General features: G+C 39.9%; 2 protein-coding genes across 7 annotated transcripts in view; one reads left to right on the forward strand and one right to left on the reverse strand.

Annotated features, from left to right (window-relative positions):
- LOC142376752 (semaphorin-3F-like) overlaps positions 1–3,854 on the forward strand; it is a 74,700-nt gene extending 70,846 nt beyond the window's left edge. For all 5 annotated transcript variants that reach the window (XM_075460291.1, XM_075460289.1, XM_075460290.1 and 2 more), the window contains one exon: positions 980–3,854. In XM_075460291.1, coding sequence (XP_075316406.1) covers positions 980–1,432 — 453 coding nt within the window. In that variant the 3' untranslated portion in view covers positions 1,433–3,854. The remainder of the gene's footprint in view (positions 1–979) is intronic.
- Positions 3,855–9,787: 5,933 nt separating this feature from the next.
- The window catches only part of LOC142376753 (caM kinase-like vesicle-associated protein), a 56,193-nt gene continuing 43,856 nt past the window's right edge, over positions 9,788–22,124 (reverse strand). For both annotated transcript variants that reach the window (XM_075460294.1, XM_075460295.1), the window contains exons 4-11: positions 16,727–16,801; positions 15,318–15,456; positions 14,155–14,275; positions 13,991–14,066; positions 13,706–13,842; positions 13,450–13,528; positions 12,890–12,977; positions 9,788–12,528 (exon numbers count right to left, since the gene is read on the reverse strand). In XM_075460294.1, coding sequence (XP_075316409.1) covers positions 12,169–12,528; positions 12,890–12,977; positions 13,450–13,528; positions 13,706–13,842; positions 13,991–14,066; positions 14,155–14,275; positions 15,318–15,456; positions 16,727–16,801 — 1,075 coding nt within the window. In that variant the 3' untranslated portion in view covers positions 9,788–12,168. The remainder of the gene's footprint in view (positions 12,529–12,889; positions 12,978–13,449; positions 13,529–13,705; positions 13,843–13,990; positions 14,067–14,154; positions 14,276–15,317; positions 15,457–16,726; positions 16,802–22,124) is intronic.

The following is a 22,124-nucleotide window of genomic DNA, read 5'->3' on the forward strand; positions in this document are numbered from 1 at the left end:
TACAACATTAAAGCTCTATTAGAGGAAAAGAGCACCAAGTATGGTTCAAATGCTGTATGTTATACTGACATGTTATGATTACAAGAACATGTACTTCCACAACAAAAATCAAATGGAGTTGATCCTTATAAAGCACAAGATAAAAAAGCTTTTACTTGTCTTGTTTCATTTCTCGTACGTCATGCCAACAAATGATTTTGCAAACTGCAGCGTTGGATGACTAAACTGGTACAGGAGACCTGCTCGTTGTACATTATATTGAATCCAGCATGTTACATAGGAGAACTCCCATATAAATATTGTCAACTTTTTTAAGATACTTTAGATAGTTTCTGTAATTTTACATGGAATGCTGTTGATCAGCTTTGATGCTAGCTAAATGTGAAAATGTTTAAATGAGGCAGCGCAGCAGCATAGCAGCATGCTACACTGGAAAAAATGCCCCTCCAAAAATAAGTAAGAAAAACAACAAATAAACGTTTTTGCTTGAAATAAGCAAAAAAATCTGCCAATGGAACTAGTTAAAATCGGCTTGTCAAGATTTCTTGAAATAAGATGTGATATTTGGGACGTTTGAGATAAAAGTGATCTTGAAATTAGCTTAAAAACCTTTTCAAATGAAAAAAAAAGCTTGTTTCATATGAAATCCGACTAAAAACAATTTGTTTTCAAGACTTTTTCATTTAACAAAATATTCCAGATGTATTGTCTTCAAACAAGTCCCTATATCTGTCTGAAATAGTACTTTTTAGGCAGTTGTGTCTTATATTAAGTGTAATGAGATATTTTGACTAGAAATGAGACAAATATACTTGGTAAGACTTTGATTTTGTCCAGTGTACACTATCAGCAACAAGAGACACAGACTTTCCCTTGTGGTAATTCTCTGCTGTTACCAGCATCTTCTATTTCACTGGAGAGTCTTCATCTGTTACTTTCAGCTACATATAGCTCATGAGCTGTTTTTCTGTCTTCACAGATGCGCTCTGATGGCCGGATTTTGAAAACGGAGCAGGGTTTGCTATTGCGGTCTCTCCAGGCCTCGGACTCTGGCATGTACCAATGCACGGCCACAGAAAAGAATTTCAAACACACGCTGGTCAAGCTGCAGCTGGTGGTGTTGACGAACCGGGCCGTCAACAACGCGCTGGTGGATGGCGGCGGAGGGCTGGTGTCTTCGCCTCTCCACTCCAGCAGCACCCAGTGGACCCCCAGCACAGGCCAGTACAAGGACTTGCTGACCATTCTCAGCCAGCCGGAGATGAACCTGATCAATCAGTACTGCCAGGACTACTGGCAGTTCGGAGACCCTCTGCTGGGCGCCCTCAAAGGCAAAGACCTGAAGGAGCTCAAGGAGCAGAAGAAACCTCGCAACCGCCGGCATCACGGGGACGGGGACGAGGAAGAGGAGCAGCAGGGAGTAGAGACATGAGGACACTGACTTTGTGTCTGAAACACCTTCAACACAACCTTCCCCCATCCTTCCCCAAACCCCGTGAAAACTGGGAGAGACTCGATGAGAGTAGGAACATGAAAAAAACAAAAAATCCACAAACTGGGAAAAAAAAAAAAGAAGCAAACTGAGAGAAAGAAGCTTGCAAACAAAATCACACATACAGTAAAATATATGATACACAGTATTTATTGTAGGTTGTATATAGTATCATTCTGTGGATTCCTTTGTACTCATAGAAAAAAAAACGTGCTCTTTGTGTATAGGTACCTTTGGGGCAAATATTGTTATTGTTGTTAATTTTATTGTTGCTGTTACTGTCATTACAAAACTCATATGTCAGCATCATGTAAAACTGACTGTCAGGAATGTGTTGAGAGGCATGTAAGCTGTGAGGAGTGAGGTGTCTTTGTAACAGAGAAGCGAGTGTTTGTTAGGAGGTGAGGGGATCTCTGTTCTTCTTTTTTTTTTCTTCTTTGCTTGCAATGACTGGATCACAGGACTTATTTCTGGACTCTCCAGGAGCACCTGCGATGCAACCTCCTGGTGGACAGAGACTTTGTATCGCAACAGGACCATCGGCATATGGTCTCGGCTATTGTGAGGAAACACTCCTTTGTTTTTCCTTCTGTGTCCACGTCGATTGGAGGATTTATTATCAAATATGAGCATTGTTGCTACAAGCCAGCCCAGACACTAATGATGATCAGTGAGATTTACATTTGATTATGAGAGGAATCACTCATTTTTGACCTGTACCCTCTTAGTAGCCTGCAGCTTCTTCTGGCCATTATCTCAAGAGTGCAACACGTAGCACTTGTCAAAGGTTTGGACACACCTACTCATCTGAATTGGGTAGATGAACAAAGGAAGCGTCAGATTAGTTTTTCTAAAATCTACTTAGACATATAACGTCAGTTCTTTTTAAAAAAATCCTTTGAACTGAGACTGAGGTGCAACAAGGGTCAAATATTTGCACACAAGGGCATTTTTCTATTCTTTTCTTTTCTTTTCAGGGGATATTGGCAGGGGCCAAAAGCAACAAGCACACTTGGGTGAGGTGCAGTGGATTTCTGTGGGAGAACACAATCAGTTTACAATGAAAGAGTTGCTAGGCGTCAGCAGTTCTGAGCACACATTACATGTGTTTTTTAGTCTTTTTTTTCTTATTTCCTGTTGGACTTTCATGTGTGGAAAAATAAAAAAAAAGGCCCGTATACACAACAGAGCATTGTAACAATATCGTGACATTAACCAAAATATTGAATATCGGGAAGCTGGCTTTCATTGTGTGCATGAACCTGTATTTGTACTGTAATTCTACTAAGATAGTGCGTGGTAGTTTTGTTTGTTTTTTTCCTGTTTTTTTTTTTTGTTTGTTTTTTATCTCTGTGGGTGTACAGTAGGATCTGACGTACTTTCTTATGACGCAAAAATGGGGAAAACAAATGCTTTAAAATGCTGTCATTTCAAATATCTCCTGTCTGTAAAGCATGATGCATCTTTCCATTGACATGAATACAGATTTTGTCAAAGTATAATGTGAAATGATCTTGCTTTTGTGTTTGGATAGGACATTATGTCAGAGAAATGCAAAAAAAAACAAAAAAAACAAACGGCGGCACATTAATTACACGGATGAAGAGAAGGGTGAGATCAGAACTGATCAAAATGAATCCCTTTTGATTTTTTTGCCCCCCCCCCCTTTTTCTTCTACCTTTTAGTAAGCCATGCAGTTAAAGCGTTATTACGGCAGTGCTACAGGAAATAAAAATAGTGTTTTTTCACTTTTATTTGTAAGAATGTATGATAGAAAACAAACCACTTGGAAAAACATGAATGTCGATTTTCCTACAACAGGGGCTTTGAGTGCACCTTGCCAGGCTTCTTTTCGGGCTGAAAGACAGCGTGGAGGTGTCTGCAGAGATGCATCTGTAATTCATACAGGGGGCTTTGGATCTGCTCCATAGTGTGGAATTTCACTGCATTCCCACAAGCAAATAAAGCCGTTGATTGCAAATGAGACCAGGATCGTAGAGCAAAAAGAAAAAAGAAAAAAAGTTAAAGCAAAGAAAGGTTGTACAATTTATTGTTATTTTTAAAAAAAAACGTGTCTTAAGTTTTTAAGTGTTTTGTATTTTTTTTTTTCTTTGCACCGTCAGATTTTATTAAAAATGAAAACACAAAATGCACAGAGGTGATGTAATTGTATTGACTTGTGTAAATGACTCCTTCTTCCCTTTCCATTGTTGTTGCTGACTAAAAAAATATTAAAGCTCTATATTTTATAAGAATGGAATGCTCCCCCCCTTCATTGTGGATCACTTGATGCTGAATGTTTTCCATGTTCTGCCCAGAAACATTTGGATCCTTGGAATAAAGTTGTACTTGTTTAAAGAGATACGGATGCACATTTTTCTAAAATAAGCGCACCGCATTTTAGTTTTTACAGCGAAACTACTGGAATAAATGCAGATTGAAAGGACACAGAAGATGTGTTCTCTTCATGTCGGGTTGTCTGAAGCTAAGGGCCTTACAGGCATAGATATAGCAGTGTCCCAGGTCACATCAGGTTTGAGTAAATCTTAAAGGCTCATTGTCTCATATTTTATTGTGCAACAATGCTGGGCGATGAACAACCCTGTTCCACTGGGCACAGGCATTGACTTTAAGCTTTTTCAGTCCACAGCCCAAAGGGAAAGTGACTGAAGCCAGACCTGCTGATGTGAAATGCAAAGTGAGGGTCTGTCAAGAATGACAAAACACTCAAAGCGACAGTTCTGTGCAAACGAGAGGCTGAATTCTTCTTCAGCACTCTACGACCAAAATGAACTGAGAAATTCCAACTTGTAATGTTGCCGTAACTTGTGACGAACTGAAATTTCAAGGGACTGTCTGGCATTTTTGTCCAAACTATTTATATGCAAACTGTTCTTTTATGAGTTATTAACATTTCATCGTTTATTCACAGTTCAAACTAGAGTTTCTTATGCTGTGTTTTTTTTATACTATGAAAAGATGAATGTGGTACTTAACTCTATCAGCACAGCTAATAAAGTTGCAGATTTCAGCAACATGGAGCAGATTTTCTCTCCCCTATTTAAACTTTAGTGAAAGGTCACTTGGCTTCTGAGTTTGTTAAAAAGCTTTTTAGCAAAAAAAAAAAAAAAACTGCTATTATACTAGTCAACTTTGGCTGCATACTTTGAATATGTACGTACAAGTGGCTCCTCGGCTGAGAGATGTCTCCCCCCCGTCAGGTGAGAATGGTTCATTCCACATACAAACACAAAGAGGTTTGAATTAATCAGTTTATTCATCTGTTCGTTTTACTTTGATATTTATTCATTCATTTATTTTGAATCATTATAATTCCTCAGAAATCCACTTTGTGGTCCAAACAATGACAGATGAAACTGAAAGTCATCCATTTTTGAAGTGATCGGAAAATAATTAAAAGCAAAATAGACATTTCAATCCTTTTCTGTTTTTTTTTTTGTGAATTTTGATGGTTGGAATTGAATAAAGAACTGCAAATTCTTCTGAAGCGCTGCCCGGTGGTGTGGTGGTCAGCACTGTCGCCTTACAGCGTCGGGGGTTCCTGGTTCACATCCTGGCTGGGGAACTTTCTGTGTGGAGTCTGGATGTTCTCCCCATGTATGTGTGGATTCTCTCTGGGTATGTTGCTGCATTTAGTCCTGAGAATGTAGCCTCTGGGACCCCCCCCCCCAAAAAAATTTTTTTTTCTAATTTTGATTAGTCTGACCAGAAAACAGTTGTCCACTTTGTCAACCTAATTAGTTGCAACATGTTCCTCCAGCTGTTTCTTTTCAGCTTCACTTAGTTTTCCAGCTTTCTGATGCTCTGGCCCAACTTTTTTTTTAGGTGCACTGCTGGCATCAAATTAAAGATTATATTATGAGTGAAATAGAACAACATCTCCTTTTCAACATTTAATATGTTTTCTATGTACTTTTCGGAATAGAATATTGTTTGAGATCCTATTCTTATTTATGTCCTACACTCATTTACATACATTTTATTGCCCTCTTTTTTTTGCAACTGAGATTGAATTTACTCCACTTTTTATTAGTTATATCTCCTTATTAAATCAAATACAATCAGTAACATTAAAATATTTATCAATTATGAGCACTGGTATGTCACCCAACACCAGAATTCATGTAGACTTTATCAGCAGTCTCTTACAATCCTTTTCTGCATACATGGACTGTCTCTTAGGTTATATGTTCACCTGTCAAATAATATTTCATTCTCCAGACCCCTTATGCAGCACTATTTACAGATTTAATTGGTGATGGATGTTTATGAAGGCAAGCTCACAGCACCAAAGGGAAACAAGCTGTTGTCTGGTCAGAGCGCTGTCATTTCAGAGTCTATGCACCTCATAAAAACCGAGATGGCAGCGTTACGCTCGGATCCTTGATCAGCCCAAGAGTGAGTCACATTCTTCCACAACAATCTAGGTCAGGAGTAAAAGTGTCTGAAAGAAAAGGAGGGAGAGAGCCGGAAAAAGGCCACTGGGGAAGAGCAGGGAAGAAAAGTACACATGCAGTAGTGCAGCTATAAGAGGATAACACCATTTCTTTAGGACGGGCCAATGAACATGAATACTGTGTATAACAGTAAAAAATCAAAATGAACAAATAAAAGACATCATGTCGAATGAGTGGGGAAAAAAAAGATGCTTCAAAAAGCTCCCTGGACGGATTTAAAACAGTTTACGCTGAGGTAAGTTCAGAAGAAGAGGAAAAAAGAAGGGAGGCAAAAATTTGTATCAGATCGGATCAGAGTACAGAACATAGCGGTTCTTTTCCTGGATGTGTTTTTTTTCTGTTATTTCACTGCAGCATACAGCATGCCTTTATTTAAGCTTTACTTTGTTTGATGCCTATCACAAAGGGAGTCTTGGCCATTCAACAATGAGAGCTTTATCTGCTAAGTTTGACCTCACTGACACATTTTTCAGTTTGACAACAAGAACATGTCTACAGACATCTTTTCACCCCAGCATGGATTTAATTCAAGACATTAGAGACAGTTTGCTAAATGGTTTGGAAAGTCATCAGAGGGCCTTCAGAACTTTGGATGACAGCCGGGCTTTAGAGAACTTTTTTGTTCCTTTTTTTTATTTCTCCCAATAGACCAAGCTCTGATTCCTACAACAGTCAGGGTGGGAGACTGACCACTCCAAGTAAAAGAAAACTAATGTTCAGCTTCTCTCACAGTGGCTGTTAACATGACATCATTCATCATCACACAGATCTCTTCAAATCTAGCTGCCTCTGCCCCCTAATCAGAACCCGGCTTGCAACCACGAAGCTGATCCACAGTTCTGAAATTCAAAACTACCCACAAGAAAGGTTGTCCCATCCAAATCTGATCAGACATTTCTGTGCACCATTCTTTGCAACACAATGGAAATGTGTTACAGTAGGGGATTATCTCAAATAGCAGCGTGCCACATCATGGCATCACTAACATCTTTTGACTGACTTCTTAGTTGTGGAATTCAGTTCTGTTTTTATCACAGAGTCCGATCTGGTGTTCAGAGGCAGTAAGGGCTCTGCGTGGCTATCTGTTCTGTTTGCTCTCACAAGAAGAGCTTGTCTGACACTGACCACATTGTTGGAGTAGAGAGACTCAGAACTTTGGCATGAAGTCAGGTCTTTGTTCAGAGGCTCCCTTCTGAGGACCCACAGACTTGGCCAGAGTGAAAAACTGAGGTCAGTCCATAAAAGAGATGATGAACTGACACCGACATAACGACTCCACCTGGGATTGTTCACAAACAGAGTTACAACATTTAGCTCCAAAAGTAACTGGGAGTTTTATTTTATGCATCACACCCCATTTGGGCCTCGACAAACTCTGAATCTTCATTTTGTCAGACTTTCTCATGCGGTAACCGCACACCGATGAGGCTCAGGGGGAAGTGTGGAATAACTATTATAGACCACCAGTGACCATCGAAGTAAGGCAGGGAAAGGAGGGAGCAACACTGCTCTCTGCTGCCTCTGTGCATTCCTGAGACGCATGTTATGCTGCAAACAAGTGAAACTAACTGCCAGTGGAAATTAAACTTTCACCAAATGTAGACATTTTTAAATCCAGGTTAAAAACCTTTCTTTTCTCATGTGTCTATGCATGAAATCTGCACGCTATCTTTTAACTTATCTTGACTGTTGCTTGTTTTTAAATTCATTTAAATGATTTTATTTGTTTCTCTTTATATTCTTTTATATATTTTTAATGCTTCTTCCACTCCCTGCTGCAATGCTTTTATTTTATGTAAAGCACTTTAAATTGTTTTGTACATGAAATGTGCTATACAAATAAATTTGATTTGATTTGATTTGATTTGATTTGATCTACACTGCAGCTATATTATAAGCTTGTTAACCAGCATTTTGTGTGTGACTGAAAATCAAGCAACTGACCTGTTTATTGCAGTCAGTTTGATTTTAAAGCTTGGAATAGTGACTTTGTGCTACTTTGTGTTGTGTGCCGTGCATATTCAGGTTACAAGTTAATTTATTCCCAATATGTATTGTGAGGGTACAGTCATACAATAAAAATGTTCACAGACTTTAATTCGCGCTCTATTAGTTCTCGTTACTGAAGGATGTTGTTCACAATCTTTTCCACCAGAGGGCAGTGTCAGCTCTTGTCTCACTGGCTATTGGTTTTCTACCGTGTTCAAAGTGCAGGTTGGGGAATCTGTATTGCTGACCTTCAGTTAAAAAAAATACATTTATTATGCATTCGTGTTTCTTAGATTTAATATATCTATCATTTGCAAGTTAGTCTGATATGATTTGGATCGAGATTTTCCGTGTTTTTACCTTGAATGTTTGAAGTATTCCGTTCTTTGAAGATGCATTAGTAAACCTTTTTAGCTGATCATTCCTTTAGCGCTCTTCTTAAAATGTATCCTGACAGGCTTAAGGAGTAAATGCAGCTCCTGCCTTGCAGATGGATACAAAGCACGTCATTCCAAATCTATAAAACAGCTTTTATTTCTTATGTATGGTAAATCCTGCATTTTTTTTTGTTTGTTTGTTTGTTTTTTTGTTCATCCCTACCAGCTTTTGGCCAAAGTGCCACCTGTATTACCTTTATGCAAGTTCTAAGTCTTTAAGTCATTTTAATGACGGCACTGAATGAGACATCTGCATGTGAGCAACTGGTCATCCCCTGTTTTGGTTAGTTCATTGGGATTTATGAAAAATGAGAGAAGAGAAGCATAATTTATCGTCCTCTGTAACTGAAAATACATAAAAACCTCTACTGTTCTTCTACTGTGATGTATTGTGATCCAAAATGCAGTAATTTACTGTCAAATGAATAACAGCAAATCTCTGTCATGTCTGTGTTTCATGGTGTTTTTTTACAGAGTGGGTGAGGCTGTGTGCACAGTTAGAGCCACTGATTAAAGTTAATTAGTGAGGAACCAAAGTGTTTTCTGTATGCATGTTGTCTGCAGGATTTCAGAGGTATGCAGCACGATGAGGCCGTAAACTGATAATGAAAGCATTCCGGATTAGTTGTTGTTTTTAATTACTTCTCAACCCCCGCATCTCAATGAACCGTTACCCAACATCCACTGAACCCTTTCATAATGTTTGGGAACGATAGGGTGAAGGACAGGAGCATCAGTGGAAACAAAGGAAACTCTTTTTCCATGATATACTTTAACATTATGCTATTTTAGCATAGTTAATGTAAGCTGTGCACACAGGATAAAATATTTTTCTGTTGCTTCCCCCTTTTGACAAGGACAGACTGATCATTGGTCTTTCATCTCTATGCAACTTGTTGGGAGAAACAGGAAACTGACCCTACGTTCACCCAAAGAGTCTTAATGAAGTCATCCAAAGACAGAGAGAGTTAGGATCCCCCTGAGCCGCGGTTGCAGTGTGGATGGCTTCATACGGTTACATGAAAATGGCTTTGAAAAAAAGACAAGATCCCGAGAGGAAGCCCATTCAAACCCCAGAGAGCCTCCAAAGTGAGGTCACTGCATTATTATTCCAATGTGATGCAATTTGAGTATCCTGGAAAGCGTCACCAAACGGCACTGCTGGGATTTTTTCGAAGCACGAGTTCACATGCCACGAGGGTGGCTGCGAAGCTCATGCTAATTGAGCGAGTGTAACACAGATGCTCTCCTCCAGGTTAGGAGGAGAGGCAGAGTGGGATGACGCAAGCTGTTCCCCACATTTTCTCAAAATAATCCTCACTGGTTTGAAAAGACTCTGCGCACCCTCCATCTGCGGGAAAAAGAAATTCCACACGAAATAAACGGATGAATTCAGTTTTATTACCATCAAAGTCATCAACTCGATCAAGGAGTAACGTTACAGAGCTCACAAATGCAGGACAGGACCTACAGGTGACCACTGGTCCTGGAAAACATCACATCAACAAATACGCCTGGAAGTGCGTGTCAAAAATGAGCAGACGCAAGATAATAAATACAGTGAGAAATGCACAGGAAAAAAGCATTGCTTTGAAATGTAACAGTATTTATTTGCCATCGAAAACAAAGAGAACTGACCGTGAAATTTGCTCACATTAATCTCTGATATCCTTCAGATTTAAGCCTCCTGTTAAAATCAATACATTTATCTTAGAGTAGGAGAGTACACAGAGACAGAGTCTGAATGACTGGCGTTGAGACTAATCTAATTCAATGCAAAACAACAAATAAAATACTGTAACAAGAAAGTCAAACTTGATAATAAATAGGATTTTTTTCTCTATTTTACTTAGAAATTCACAGATTCACAGATCTATTACACTTTAATGAAATAATCTGATAATTGTGCTGACAGTCTGGCTGCTGTCTTTATTTGGCCAGGGAATAAAAACTCACATTTTAGTGTGTGTCAGAACAGGCCACCCACCCACACACACACACACACGAACACACACGTATACCACAAACACAGACACACACTTGTCAGTCATACATCGGTGGCTTTGTATATCAGCGGCACTGGTGGGCCCGGCAGTAGGCGAGGACTACAGACTTCTACTTACAGGTACGTGGACTGTATCGAAAGGACACCAGGAATCACAGTTTCTGCAGCCAGTCAAATATTGCTAAATTTCCTCTAGAATGATTACAGAGCTGAGCTCCACCTGTAGCTCATTATTAACAACGCTCAAGGGGACCAGTGACGGGAACAGAAAGGTTATTACTGTTCATCAGTGATGATAGAAAAAAAGATGGCTGAAAGAGCTGGAAAAATAAACTGATAGAAACACAACAATTGAAATAAGCTATTAAATAAATAAATAATATAAAATATCAAAATTTTATTTTTTTCCCCAGTATTATAAAGGTCAACAAGGTTGACTAATGATCACCTTAAATTTACCTCAAAGCAGCCTTCCCCTAAACATCCACCTACGGTCGGCTAATGCACGTTTTGTTTGAAGTCTCAACCGAATCTTAAGAGATGACCGGCCTCTGAGGCAGTACCAGAACTCAAATATCGTGTTTAAGTCAAAGTAGACACAGGCAGACAGATATCCAGCAGGAAAAAAATAAATAAATAAAAATAAATCTTTCACGAGTTGAATAAAGATGTCACAACGTCTGCTGTGATGCATCTGAAAAAAGAAAAGCTACAACTCAATTTGGATGCATAGAAGTGCGATGTAATGAAAAGCACGTCATATAACTCACATTTAGGGAAAGGGCACTAAAAGAACAGCGGGGATGTAGTGTAGTGTGCTTTTGAAAAAGAAAATTAGGATCGACGAGTCTAGCGGCAACAGGCGAAAGTGCTGCGGCCCACGATAAGACGAGACTGGCAGCAACGCATCTTCATCCACCAAGTGGGAGTATGTGTTAGATGAACAGCAAAAAGTGAGAACGCATGCTCTTTTAGCTACTTCTATAAAGGTCTCTATGTACAGAATCTTTACACATACAGCTATGAGATTGTTTCCTGAGCAGGAACATAGCAAATGAACAAAGTGTTTGTGTGTGCGTATGTGTGAAGCTGCCTCCTCCAAAAAAAGTCCAGCACTGGGCTTATAAATCTCAACCAATCTCAGCACGGTTTAATACACAATAACTGGTAGTGTAGACAACAATAGATAGTAAAGTTACACGGAAAGATACATGTCCCATGTAAAAGGAATACATTTAATAATCTCCATGTGTGAGGACCAGCTCTAACAGAATATTATGGCAGTCGACATAGTGAGAATGTTTTAACCATTCTAAGAAAAAATGGTGGAATTGAAATACTGTCAGAGAGAAGTGACCCAAGTAGGCTTACTAAAAAGTGATCACAGCCATTTTCACCACAATTTTGTCTTCCTTTACTGTCTCACCACCACGACAGAAATCTAAAAGTCGACTTTAGCTGTAAGACACGAGCTTGACAGCAGATCTATTTTGCCCCTAAAGCTCAAATTTAATGGAGAGAGATGTGGTTGATTATCTAACACACCGGAGGGTCAGTGAAAACACGATACATCAATATTAGAAAAAAAAACAAAAAAACGAATGCAATGCAGCTCTCAGGAAAGATAGCACACAGGCTCCATGAGATGATACTAATGCTGCAAGTGAGAGAAGCAGAGTCAGCGTCACCATGCTAGCAGCTAATGTACAGTGAGCAGGAGTCGGTGGGGGCTACAGAGGTCACACAGGGGCAGTGACGTGGGGACGTTTAACCCTGCTCACCCCCATCCTCAGCAGCTGTGTGAAGAGCAGCCGAAGCTTCCCCGTTGCAGCGCGTCGTGGGCTCGCCCCCCTGCGGATCTGGACTCGGCTGCCGTGGCTCCTCAGCCGAGGCTGCAACCGTGGCTTCGGCCTCTGGCGCCGGTTTGCTGGTCTCCCCTGCGGCAGGTGGCTCTGTTACCACAGCAGAGGGACCCTCAGGCGCGGCGGCAGATGACGGGGGTGGGTCGGTGGCCACCTGGGGAGCCGCAAGGTCCGTTGGGGCGCCGGCTTCAGGGCCGGCCGGCCTCGGCTCACTCTGCTCGGGCGCTCTCAGTCTTTTCATGATGGTGGTGACCCGCACAGCTTTCTGTGGGAGAAGACGGAACAAAGTGAACTGACTTTTATTTTCACTTTTAATCTTAATTTGTTTTATATTGAATGATTAGTATCCCTTGTGTTGTATTTGTTGTTGTAGTGTTTAAGATTATTTTTATTATGCTTTTGCTTCTGTACAGAACTTTGGTCGACTGAGGTTGTTTTAAATGTGCTCTATAAATAAACTATGATGATGATGATGATGAAATATGAGCTTTCACAGAAGAACTTCCTCTAACACCAACAACTTTTTATCTCTAAACTCACTGTTCTGCTATACCACTCTGTTCAAGGACGGGACAGTTAAGCTGTGAGTGGAACAGCTTCTGGAAAAAGAGAACTAAAGGGCTTACCTTCCACTTAGCTCTGGCAAAGTTTTTCTCTATTTGCGCGCACACATTTTCCTTAATGTTCTTATCTGAAGCTGCGCCTCCGGAGATCCTGTTGTTAAAAAAGAAAAAGCAAAGAAACCAGGTTTGTTTCTGTGCTTTCTTATTTCTTGTTTGTTTTCATGATTGGCAAACTTTTGCTCAGACAAATTGACTTTTGAGGTTATTTTCTCGTCTCTATGACCTACAGACCTACATGTTCTACATATACACATTTTGCTACAGGCTGACAACAGAAAACACAACTTTACATTTAATATTCCACAGAGTTAAAACGTAAACCTGCATCATCTGAGAATAATGCATCTTGACACCGAATGTTGCACGAGTCCAATATTTGTTTGATATTTCGTACATTTCCACTTAGAATTGTGGCAAACTAAAGTCTAAGTTAAAGCAACATTTCTTTATTTTTTTGTTTTAAACACCACTTTTAGACAGCCTTTCTGATCATAGCAGCGCAGTCTGATCACTGCTTTGATTTCTATTTAGCCAGCTAAATATATCTAAGCTCTGCTGCCTACCATTCATGATTTATAGCCTCCTGGGCCGTCAGTCTCTGGTCTTGATCCACCTCCATCAAACGAGCAACCAGACTCTTAGCTGTCAGAGAAAAATCATACAGAGGAAACTCAACAAGGAAGGGTTTACTCCCCTGATGAATGAGGAGATTAATATGGTGGGTTTGAGCACGCGAGAGGGAGGAAAAGGGGAAAAATCCTCCTAACATTAAGTGTTTACTTCGGGAGGTGAAAGTATGTTTCTGAACAGCAGAAGTACCTGAGTCAGAGATCTCATCCCAGTACGGAGAGTCAAACTCATAATCGCCTGCCAGGATCTTTCGGAACAGGTTCTTGTCATGGTTTTCGTAGTCATCGTCATCGGTTTCATCGTAGAAAGGAGGGTTGCCTGACAGCCTGAGGTAAACAAGCAGCAAAAAGTAAAAGTTTGAAAGAAAATAATCGATCAACCAACTCAAAACATGCCATCAAGGGACTTCAACTTTGAAACGTCCCCTATATTATAACTGGAACAATACTACAGCATCTCATGCGCACAACTTACAGGATGTACATGATGACACCTGTTGCCCAGCAGTCCACAGGCCTGCCGTATCGCTGTCTGCCAACCACCTCAGGAGCTGCACATGAGATCAGAGACTTCATCAACAGGCCAGAAAATGCTGTGACATGACTTTGTTTATTTTTCCCCACATTAATAAATCTCACCCAAATACTCTGGTGTCCCACACGGGTCTTTGATCAGTCCGTTCTCCAGCTTGGCAAGATGAAAGTCACTGATGACGATTTTGGAGTGCTTCAGCCGGTTGTAATACACCAAGTTCTCCAGCTGATGAAAATGACATCAACTTACAGAAAATGTGCATAATATCTATGCTGCAGTTGAAACTTCAGTGTGAGATTATTATTATCTAACAAAGTAATGAGAAGGCAAGAGTCAAACTTGAATTATCAAGGGAAAGACTTTTTTCTCTGTGTGAATGTGGTCGAATATCATTCAAATGATGCATGGCGTTTCAGCTCGGTTTGGAAGCTCATTAGATTAAAATCCTACAGTAATAGCAGATACTTGAACGTCAGTAACCACACAAGGACCACCTGTCTAACATGGTGGTCTCTTATTCTGAGTCTTCAGAGCCATTCCTAAACACTCTTTGCAATAACACTGTGTGTTGGTGGGGCGATGTCCACTCTCCACGCTTTGCTTCCATTTATTTGGTGACTGGACAAGGACTTATGCTAAGATAACATGCTAACATGCTCACAATGACAATTCTAACATGCTAATGTTGGTCAGCTGTATCTCAGCCACCGTCATCAGGTATGTGAGCGAGGGATAACGGGCAACCCCACTGGTCATGACCGTATGATATTCTATAGCATCAGACAGGTTTCAGTCTGCACCAAAGAAGCGATGGACTGACATGGAGGAATGTCTCTCGCTTGACTACTGTGCTGTTTTTTTTCTTTTCCCTAGAAATCTTTTATGATACTTTAACAAGATTGAAAGTTTTGTTAAACAATTAAATAGGCTCTTTGCAATAACTCTACCAATTGATTTAATGTAGCAGCGGCTTATGAATGGTAACTGAGTTCATGTTATCATGTAATATTAACCCTACTTACGCTGGACTTTATTTACAGCAAAAGTAAATAGAAATGAAGGAGCACTCTGTGTTTCTGCAGAATTATTTGTAATAATTATGATTACAATGAATTGAATTCCAATTGGCTTGAATTGGACCTTATTATTTAAGTGCCTTGAGATGACATTTGTTGTATTTGGCGCTATATAAATAAAAATGAATTGAATTGAATTGAAGTACTACTGTGATACCAAAGCAAATGTGCCTTGGGCTATTTGGGTCTACCTTCAGGTTTCTGTGAACGATGCGCAGGGAGTGGAGATAGGCAACGGCCTCCAACACTTGGCGCACCACGTTGCTGGTGTCCCGTTCTGAGTAGTAGCCTTGATCCAGGATCCAGTCAAACACCTCTCTGCCTGTCGCGCTGTGGAAATTTTGTTGGACATTTGCTGTTAAATTTGACAACAGAGCCAATGGCAGCAAGGTGAATAAGCATCATATAAATCACACATATATACGTATATATGTATATATATTAGGGCTGGGCTAGTTAACTCGTTATTATCGCGTTAACTTGTTAATTATTTAACGCCGATAAATATTTTATCGCGCATTAACGCAGGTTTTATTATTGTAAAAGTCGGTTGCTTTCTGCTGCGGAACCGGAAAAGAAAGTAATCGGCGGATCCACCAAACATGGAGAAGTGTACGGAACTTTTACTCGGCCATTTTCATTTTAAAGTTGAACATCACCGCTTCAGGTGCTCCTCGGTCTCTGTGTGAAGCTAACGGAGCTAATAGATGCTACTTCCTGTTTTACTTGTTTCAACATAAAAGCACGTATTTCAAAATAAATTTAAAAAAACCTCCTGCATTTACAGCCAAGTTGAATTGTCTTATCACCAAAGTAGTTCCAGTCTAAAATATCACTTAAAGGCAAAACACACAACTGATACCAGCAAGTCCTTCAAGGAAACAGACAGTGGAACGAGGCTTCTACATAAAAACTACAGAAAAATGATGACGTTAAAAGTGTGTTTGCACAACAAATGTTATGGCACTTTCATTCATATGGCAGCACGTTTAAAATAAAACTAAATGCTAAAAGCTATACACTACTTTTGAATAATTTTTGGATTTTGCATACAAATGCAATTAATTGTGATTAATCAGGGAAATCATGTGATTAATTAGATAAAAAATTTTAATCGTTGCCCAGCCCTAATATATATACATACATATATATAATATACTGTAGTGATAACTGATTGTAATTTGGCAAAAAGCTGAACACTGTATATTTACATTAAAATGATGTCTTTCAAAGAATAGTAAATATAACATGAGGAAATGAATGATTTCCCCACATAAAGTTCTTTTGTGTTTAATGAGTTTCAGAATAACCAGAATCCCTAAACCCACGAATCAAATGTGCTCAAAGGAGGAGAAATGTACATTTCTACATTTAGAATTTCCATGGAAATGCATCAAATTTGATGAGATTGGAGCAGCTTGTGAGTGATCGCATCTGAATACCAAATAACTCGGAGCTCTGAGCTGTTCCCATATGTGCAGGGCCTTGAGCATCAATTGCAGCTAAATCCCCACGAGCGAACAATCATCAGAGGCTGTTCAGGCCCGAGCAACAGTAAAGACAAGGTTTTTCCCCCGGGTCGTCAGACATCTAAACTCACAGTTCAAGGAAGAGGAAGTACTCTTTTTTGGTCTCGTAGACGTCAACCAGTTGGAGAATATTGAGATGCTTCACCCTGGGGGAGATATGTGAGAAAACACAAGACAGAAAGAGATTGATGTCATGAGTCACGCAGTAAGTGATGTCACTAGCACGAATAACACACCACGGTGATCATGGAAGCTGAAAGAAGGAGCAACCAACGAGAAAATGAAATCAAATTATAAAACCAAAAACATTTTAATTTCCTTTGACAGTAGGGTCCGGATCTTCTGCTCCTCTACAGATTAGGAGGCTCATGTGATCGCATGTTTACTGAAGCATAAAGAAAACCGAGATACAGGATGTCTCTGAGCAGCCAATCATTCCTTCCAAAACAACATCACCTGGAGGGAAGTGACTACAGAGGGGTTGTTTTTCACCAGTCAGTTCATGACTGCGAAACGCTATCTAAAAGGACTAAAGCAGAGTCTTAAATTGCTTCCCTATTCATTCAATACCAGTGAGTTATTTAGTGAATAGAAAACTGAGATATGGGACACATATATCATTACAGCTGTGCGTCACCTCTAACAGGTGCAGTGTTTCAGAACCGAACTGCACATGTGTGACCCATCAGGAGCAAGAAAACGTTCTGCGTAATGGAATATTTTGCAAAGTGTAATGCACATACAGTTTAAAAAAAAGAAGGGAAAATTCTAACGTTTTGACACATTATGGCAGGATTAAAAATCATCTGGAGATCTGGCCACAGGACCTGGACACCTTGCAGTCAAATGTGAGGCTTGGCTGAAACTGGGTCATGCAACAGGACAGTGATCCCACGCACAGCAACAAATCTTTAACATAATGGGCGAAACGGAGAAGAATCAAGGCGTTGTTGGACCTGCAAACTTCAACAACTAGAGCAGTGATGGAAAGAAAAGTGGGAGAAACTTCCTTAACAATGATATGAGAGACTGATAACATCATACAAAGAATGATTACTTATTATTGCTAAGAGATGGTTTGAGACACTGTTGATTGACTTAGTTTGTCACTTCTGCGTTCCACGTAGTTTTCTCTGGACCCCTGCCAAATCTGACCAGTGATGACATGTTTAGCCGCATGTCGTCCTACAATCGCTGGTTGTCTAGATGGTGTCCAGCAAACAACGTGGGCTACATAGATAATTGGCAATCTTTCTGGAGGAAACCTGGTCTGATGAGGAGAGACGGCATCCATCCCACTTTGGAAGGAGCAGCTCTCATTTCTAGAAATATGGATGAATTTATTTGCCACCCTAAAACATGACAACCCAGGGTTCAGACCAGGATGCAGAGTTGTAGTCTTACACACTTCTCTGCAGCTTCCCACCTGCTGCTACCCACCCAATCAATTAACACAAAAGGAGCAAATCCTCTTGTGCAAAAAGAAATTATTAAAACAAAAACTTTAACTGAACAAAAACATCAAACTATTAAATGTGGTTTGCTGAATATCAGATCTCTCCTTTCGAAGTCTCTGTTAGTGAATGAGTTGATTTGTGATCATCATATTGATATATTTTGTCTTACAGAAACCTGGCTGCAGCAGGAGGATCATGTTAGCATTAATGAATCAACTCCCTCTGACTGTTTAAATGTTCACGTTCCTCGAACCACAGGCAGAGGAGGAGGAGTGGCAGCTATTTTCAGATCAGGGTTACTCATCAGTCCCAGACCCAAGATTAGTTTGAGCTCTTTTGAATCTCTGATTCTCAGTTTTTCCCACGCAAAGTGGAAATCCCAGAAACCTCTTGTGTTTGTTGTTGTGTATCGTCCACCTGGCCCTTATTCTGAGTTTCTGTCTGAATTCTCAGAGTTTTTATCCCAGTTAGTGCTGAGTACAGATAAAGTCATTGTAGTGGGTGACTTTAATATTCATGTAGATGTTGAAAATGACAGCCTGAATATGAAGTTTAATTCTATATTGGACTCTATTGGATTTTCTCAGAGTGTTCACAGACCGACTCACTGCCTTAATCACACCCTTGATCTTGTGCTGACTTATGGCATTGAGAGTGAACAGTTAACAGTGTTCCCTCATAACCCTGTCTTATCTGATCATTTTCTGATAACCTTTGAGTTTACATTACTTGACTATACAGTTTCTGAGAAGAAATTTACGTATAGAAGGTGTCTATCAGAGGATGCTGTAACCAGATTTAAAGAATTAATTCCATCATCCTTTTCTTCACTGCCATGTGCAGATATGACACAGGACGACTACCTAAACTTTACTCCAGCAGCACTTGACTCTCTTGTTGACAGCAATATAGTTTCAATGCGTACAGCACTGAACAATGTTGCCCCTCTGAAAAGGAAGGTAATCAGTCAGAAGAGGTTGGCTCCTTGGTATAATTCACAGCTGCGTGCTTTAAAGCAGACTGCAAGAAAGCTGGAGAGACAGTGGCGTTCCTCTAATTTAGAAGAGTCTCAGTTAGTCTGGAAAGATAGTTTAATAACGTATAAGAAAGCCCTTCGTAAAGCTAGAACTGCTTATTATTCATCATTGATAGAAGAGAATAAGAATAATCCTAGGTTTCTTTTCAGCACTGTAGCCAGTCTGACTAAGAGTCCGAGCTCTGCTGAGCCAGTTATTCCTTTAACTCTCAGCAGTGATGATTTCATGAGCTTCTTTATTAACAAAATTGTTTCTATCAGAGAGAAGATTGATGGAATCCTTCCCACTATTATCAGTGATGTAGCATCAAGTACAGCAGCTTTAGAAGTATCTTTAGAACATGATTTGTATTTAGACGGCTTCTGCCCAGTTGATCTCTCTGAGCTAACAACAGCAATAGTCTCTTCTAAACCATCAACTTGTGTTTTAGACCCAATCCCAACCAGACTGTTCAAGGAGGTTTTCCCATTAATTGACACTTCCATATTGGATTTGATCAATCTGTCTTTGTTGACAGGATATGTACCTCAGACTTTTAAGGTTGCTGTAATTAAACCTTTACTTAAAAAACCTACTCTTGATTCAGAAGTGTTGGCTCATTATAGACCTATATCCAATCTCCCTTTTATGTTTAAAGTTCTTGAAAAAATTGTTGCAGCTCAGCTTTGTGATCACTTACACAGAAATAATCTGTTTGAAGAGTTTCAGTCAGGATTCAGAGTGCATCATAGCACAGAAACTGCACTGCTGAAAGTTACCAATGATCTCCTCTTAGCCTCTGATAGCGGACTTGTGTCTGTGCTTGTCCTGTTGGATCTCAGTGCTGCATTTGATACGGTCGATCACAGTATCTTATTACACAGACTTGAACATGTTATTGGGATTAAAGGAACTGCCTTAGGCTGGTTTAAGTCATATTTATCTGATAGATTTCAGTTTGTTCTTGTAAATGAAGAATCTTCCTCACACACTAGAGTAAGTCATGGAGTTCCCCAGGGTTCTGTGCTTAGACCGATTCTTTTCACTTTATACATGCTTCCATTAGGTAACATTATTAGACAGCATGGCATAAATTTCCATTGCTATGCTGATGATACTCAGCTGTACTTATCTATAAAACCAGATGAACCCAATAGGTTGGTCAGACTACAAGCATGTCTTAAAGACATAAAGACCTGGATGACTCAGAACTGTCTGCTTCTAAATTCAGACAAAACTGAAGTTGTTATCTTTGGACCTGAGCGCTCTAGGGAGAAATTGTCTAGCTATATAGTTACTCTAGATGCTATTTCCTTGGCTTCTAGTTCTACAGTGAGGAACCTTGGAGTTATTTTTGACCAGAACTTATCATTTGACTCGCATATAAAACAGGTTTCTAGGACTGCCTTCTTTCACCTTCGTAATATTGTTAAAATCAGGAACATCTTGTCTCAGAGTGATGCAGAAAAACTAATTCATGCATTTGTTACTTCAAGATTGGACTACTGTAATTCTTTATTATTGGGCTGTCCCACATATTCTCTGAAAAGCCTTCAGCTGATCCAAAATACTGCAGCCAGAGTTCTGATGAGAACTAACAGGAGAGATCATATTTCTCCAGTTTTAGCTTCTCTTCATTGGCTCCCTGTTAAATTCAGAATAGAATTTAAGATTCTTCTCCTTACATATAAAGCTCTTAATGACGGAGCTCCATCTTATATTAAAGATCTCATTGTAAGACATTTTCCTAACAGAGCACTTCGTTCCCAAACTGCAGGTTTACTTGTGGTTCCCAGAGTTTCTAAAAGTAGAATGGGAGGCAGAGCCTTCAGTTATCAGGCCCCTCTATTGTGGAATAAGCTGCCAGTATATGTCTGGGAAGCAGACACCCTTTCCACTTTTAAGACCAGGCTTAAAACTTTTCTTTTTTATAAAGCTTATAGTTAGGTCTGTTGAATCTGATAGTGTATCTGCTAGTGTGTCTTGTTCTGCCTCCACCTCTGGCACCCTCTATACTTTCATTACCCCTACCCGAACCAGGGTTTGAATCCCATTCCCGCTTATCTTACCTCTTTTATTTCTCCCCCTACCCGAACCAGGGTTTGCATCCCCACCCCGCTGTGACTGGTGTGCAGTTGGTGAGAGGCTGAGGTAGCTTGTGGCTGTAAAAAGATGGTTGTTGTGGTGTGAGGAGCAGATCTATATAGGGAGTATAGGGAATTACTCACTGAGTCTGGTCCTTTATTTTATTATTTATTTTTTCGTTAGCACAAGTTTCTTGTGTTTACCTTGAATAGGGATGGCTCAGGTAATCCTGAAACATCCCATAGTTAAGCTGCTATAGGCCTAGACTGCTGGGGGGCCTCATCTGTCACACCTTTCCTCACTTTACTCTCTTTATGTATATGTGATATTATTGTGGTCATTAACTCGTGTTTCCCTGTTCCAACAGATATCCTTTGAATGGTGTTACAGTGCCACCGCTGCTGCGGCCCTCCCCCCCTCCCCCCCTTTCTGTCTTCTCAAACCCCAGCTGGTCGAGGCAGATGGCCACCCTTCCTGAGTCTGGTTCTGCCAGAGGTTTCTTCCTGTTAAAAGGGAGTCGTTTCTCTCCACAGTCGCCTCAGGCATGCTCAGGCCGGGAGATTGGACGGAAAAACAAAAAGTTTTCAGTGCAATCTGTTGGTTTTCTTAGCTAGGAAATTGTTTTTGAATTGGCTCTATATGAACGAATTGGATTATTTTATGAATTATGATTATTATTAATTAATTGCATTCCAATTGGCTTGAATTGGACTTACTATCTAAGTGCCTTGAGATGACATTTGTTGTATTTGGCGCTATATAAATAAAAATGAATTGAATTGAATTGAATCCGAACTGGGTTCCAGAGTAATTGCTCAAGGGAATGAAAACAGCCCCAATACTACAGACACAATAAATAAATGCATTTTTTTAAGTCAAGGTGATATCTAACCATTGATATCAGTAGATGT

The sequence above is a fragment of the Odontesthes bonariensis genome, chromosome 3 (assembly GCF_027942865.1).
Source record: "Odontesthes bonariensis isolate fOdoBon6 chromosome 3, fOdoBon6.hap1, whole genome shotgun sequence".
NCBI lineage: Eukaryota > Metazoa > Chordata > Actinopteri > Atheriniformes > Atherinopsidae > Odontesthes > Odontesthes bonariensis.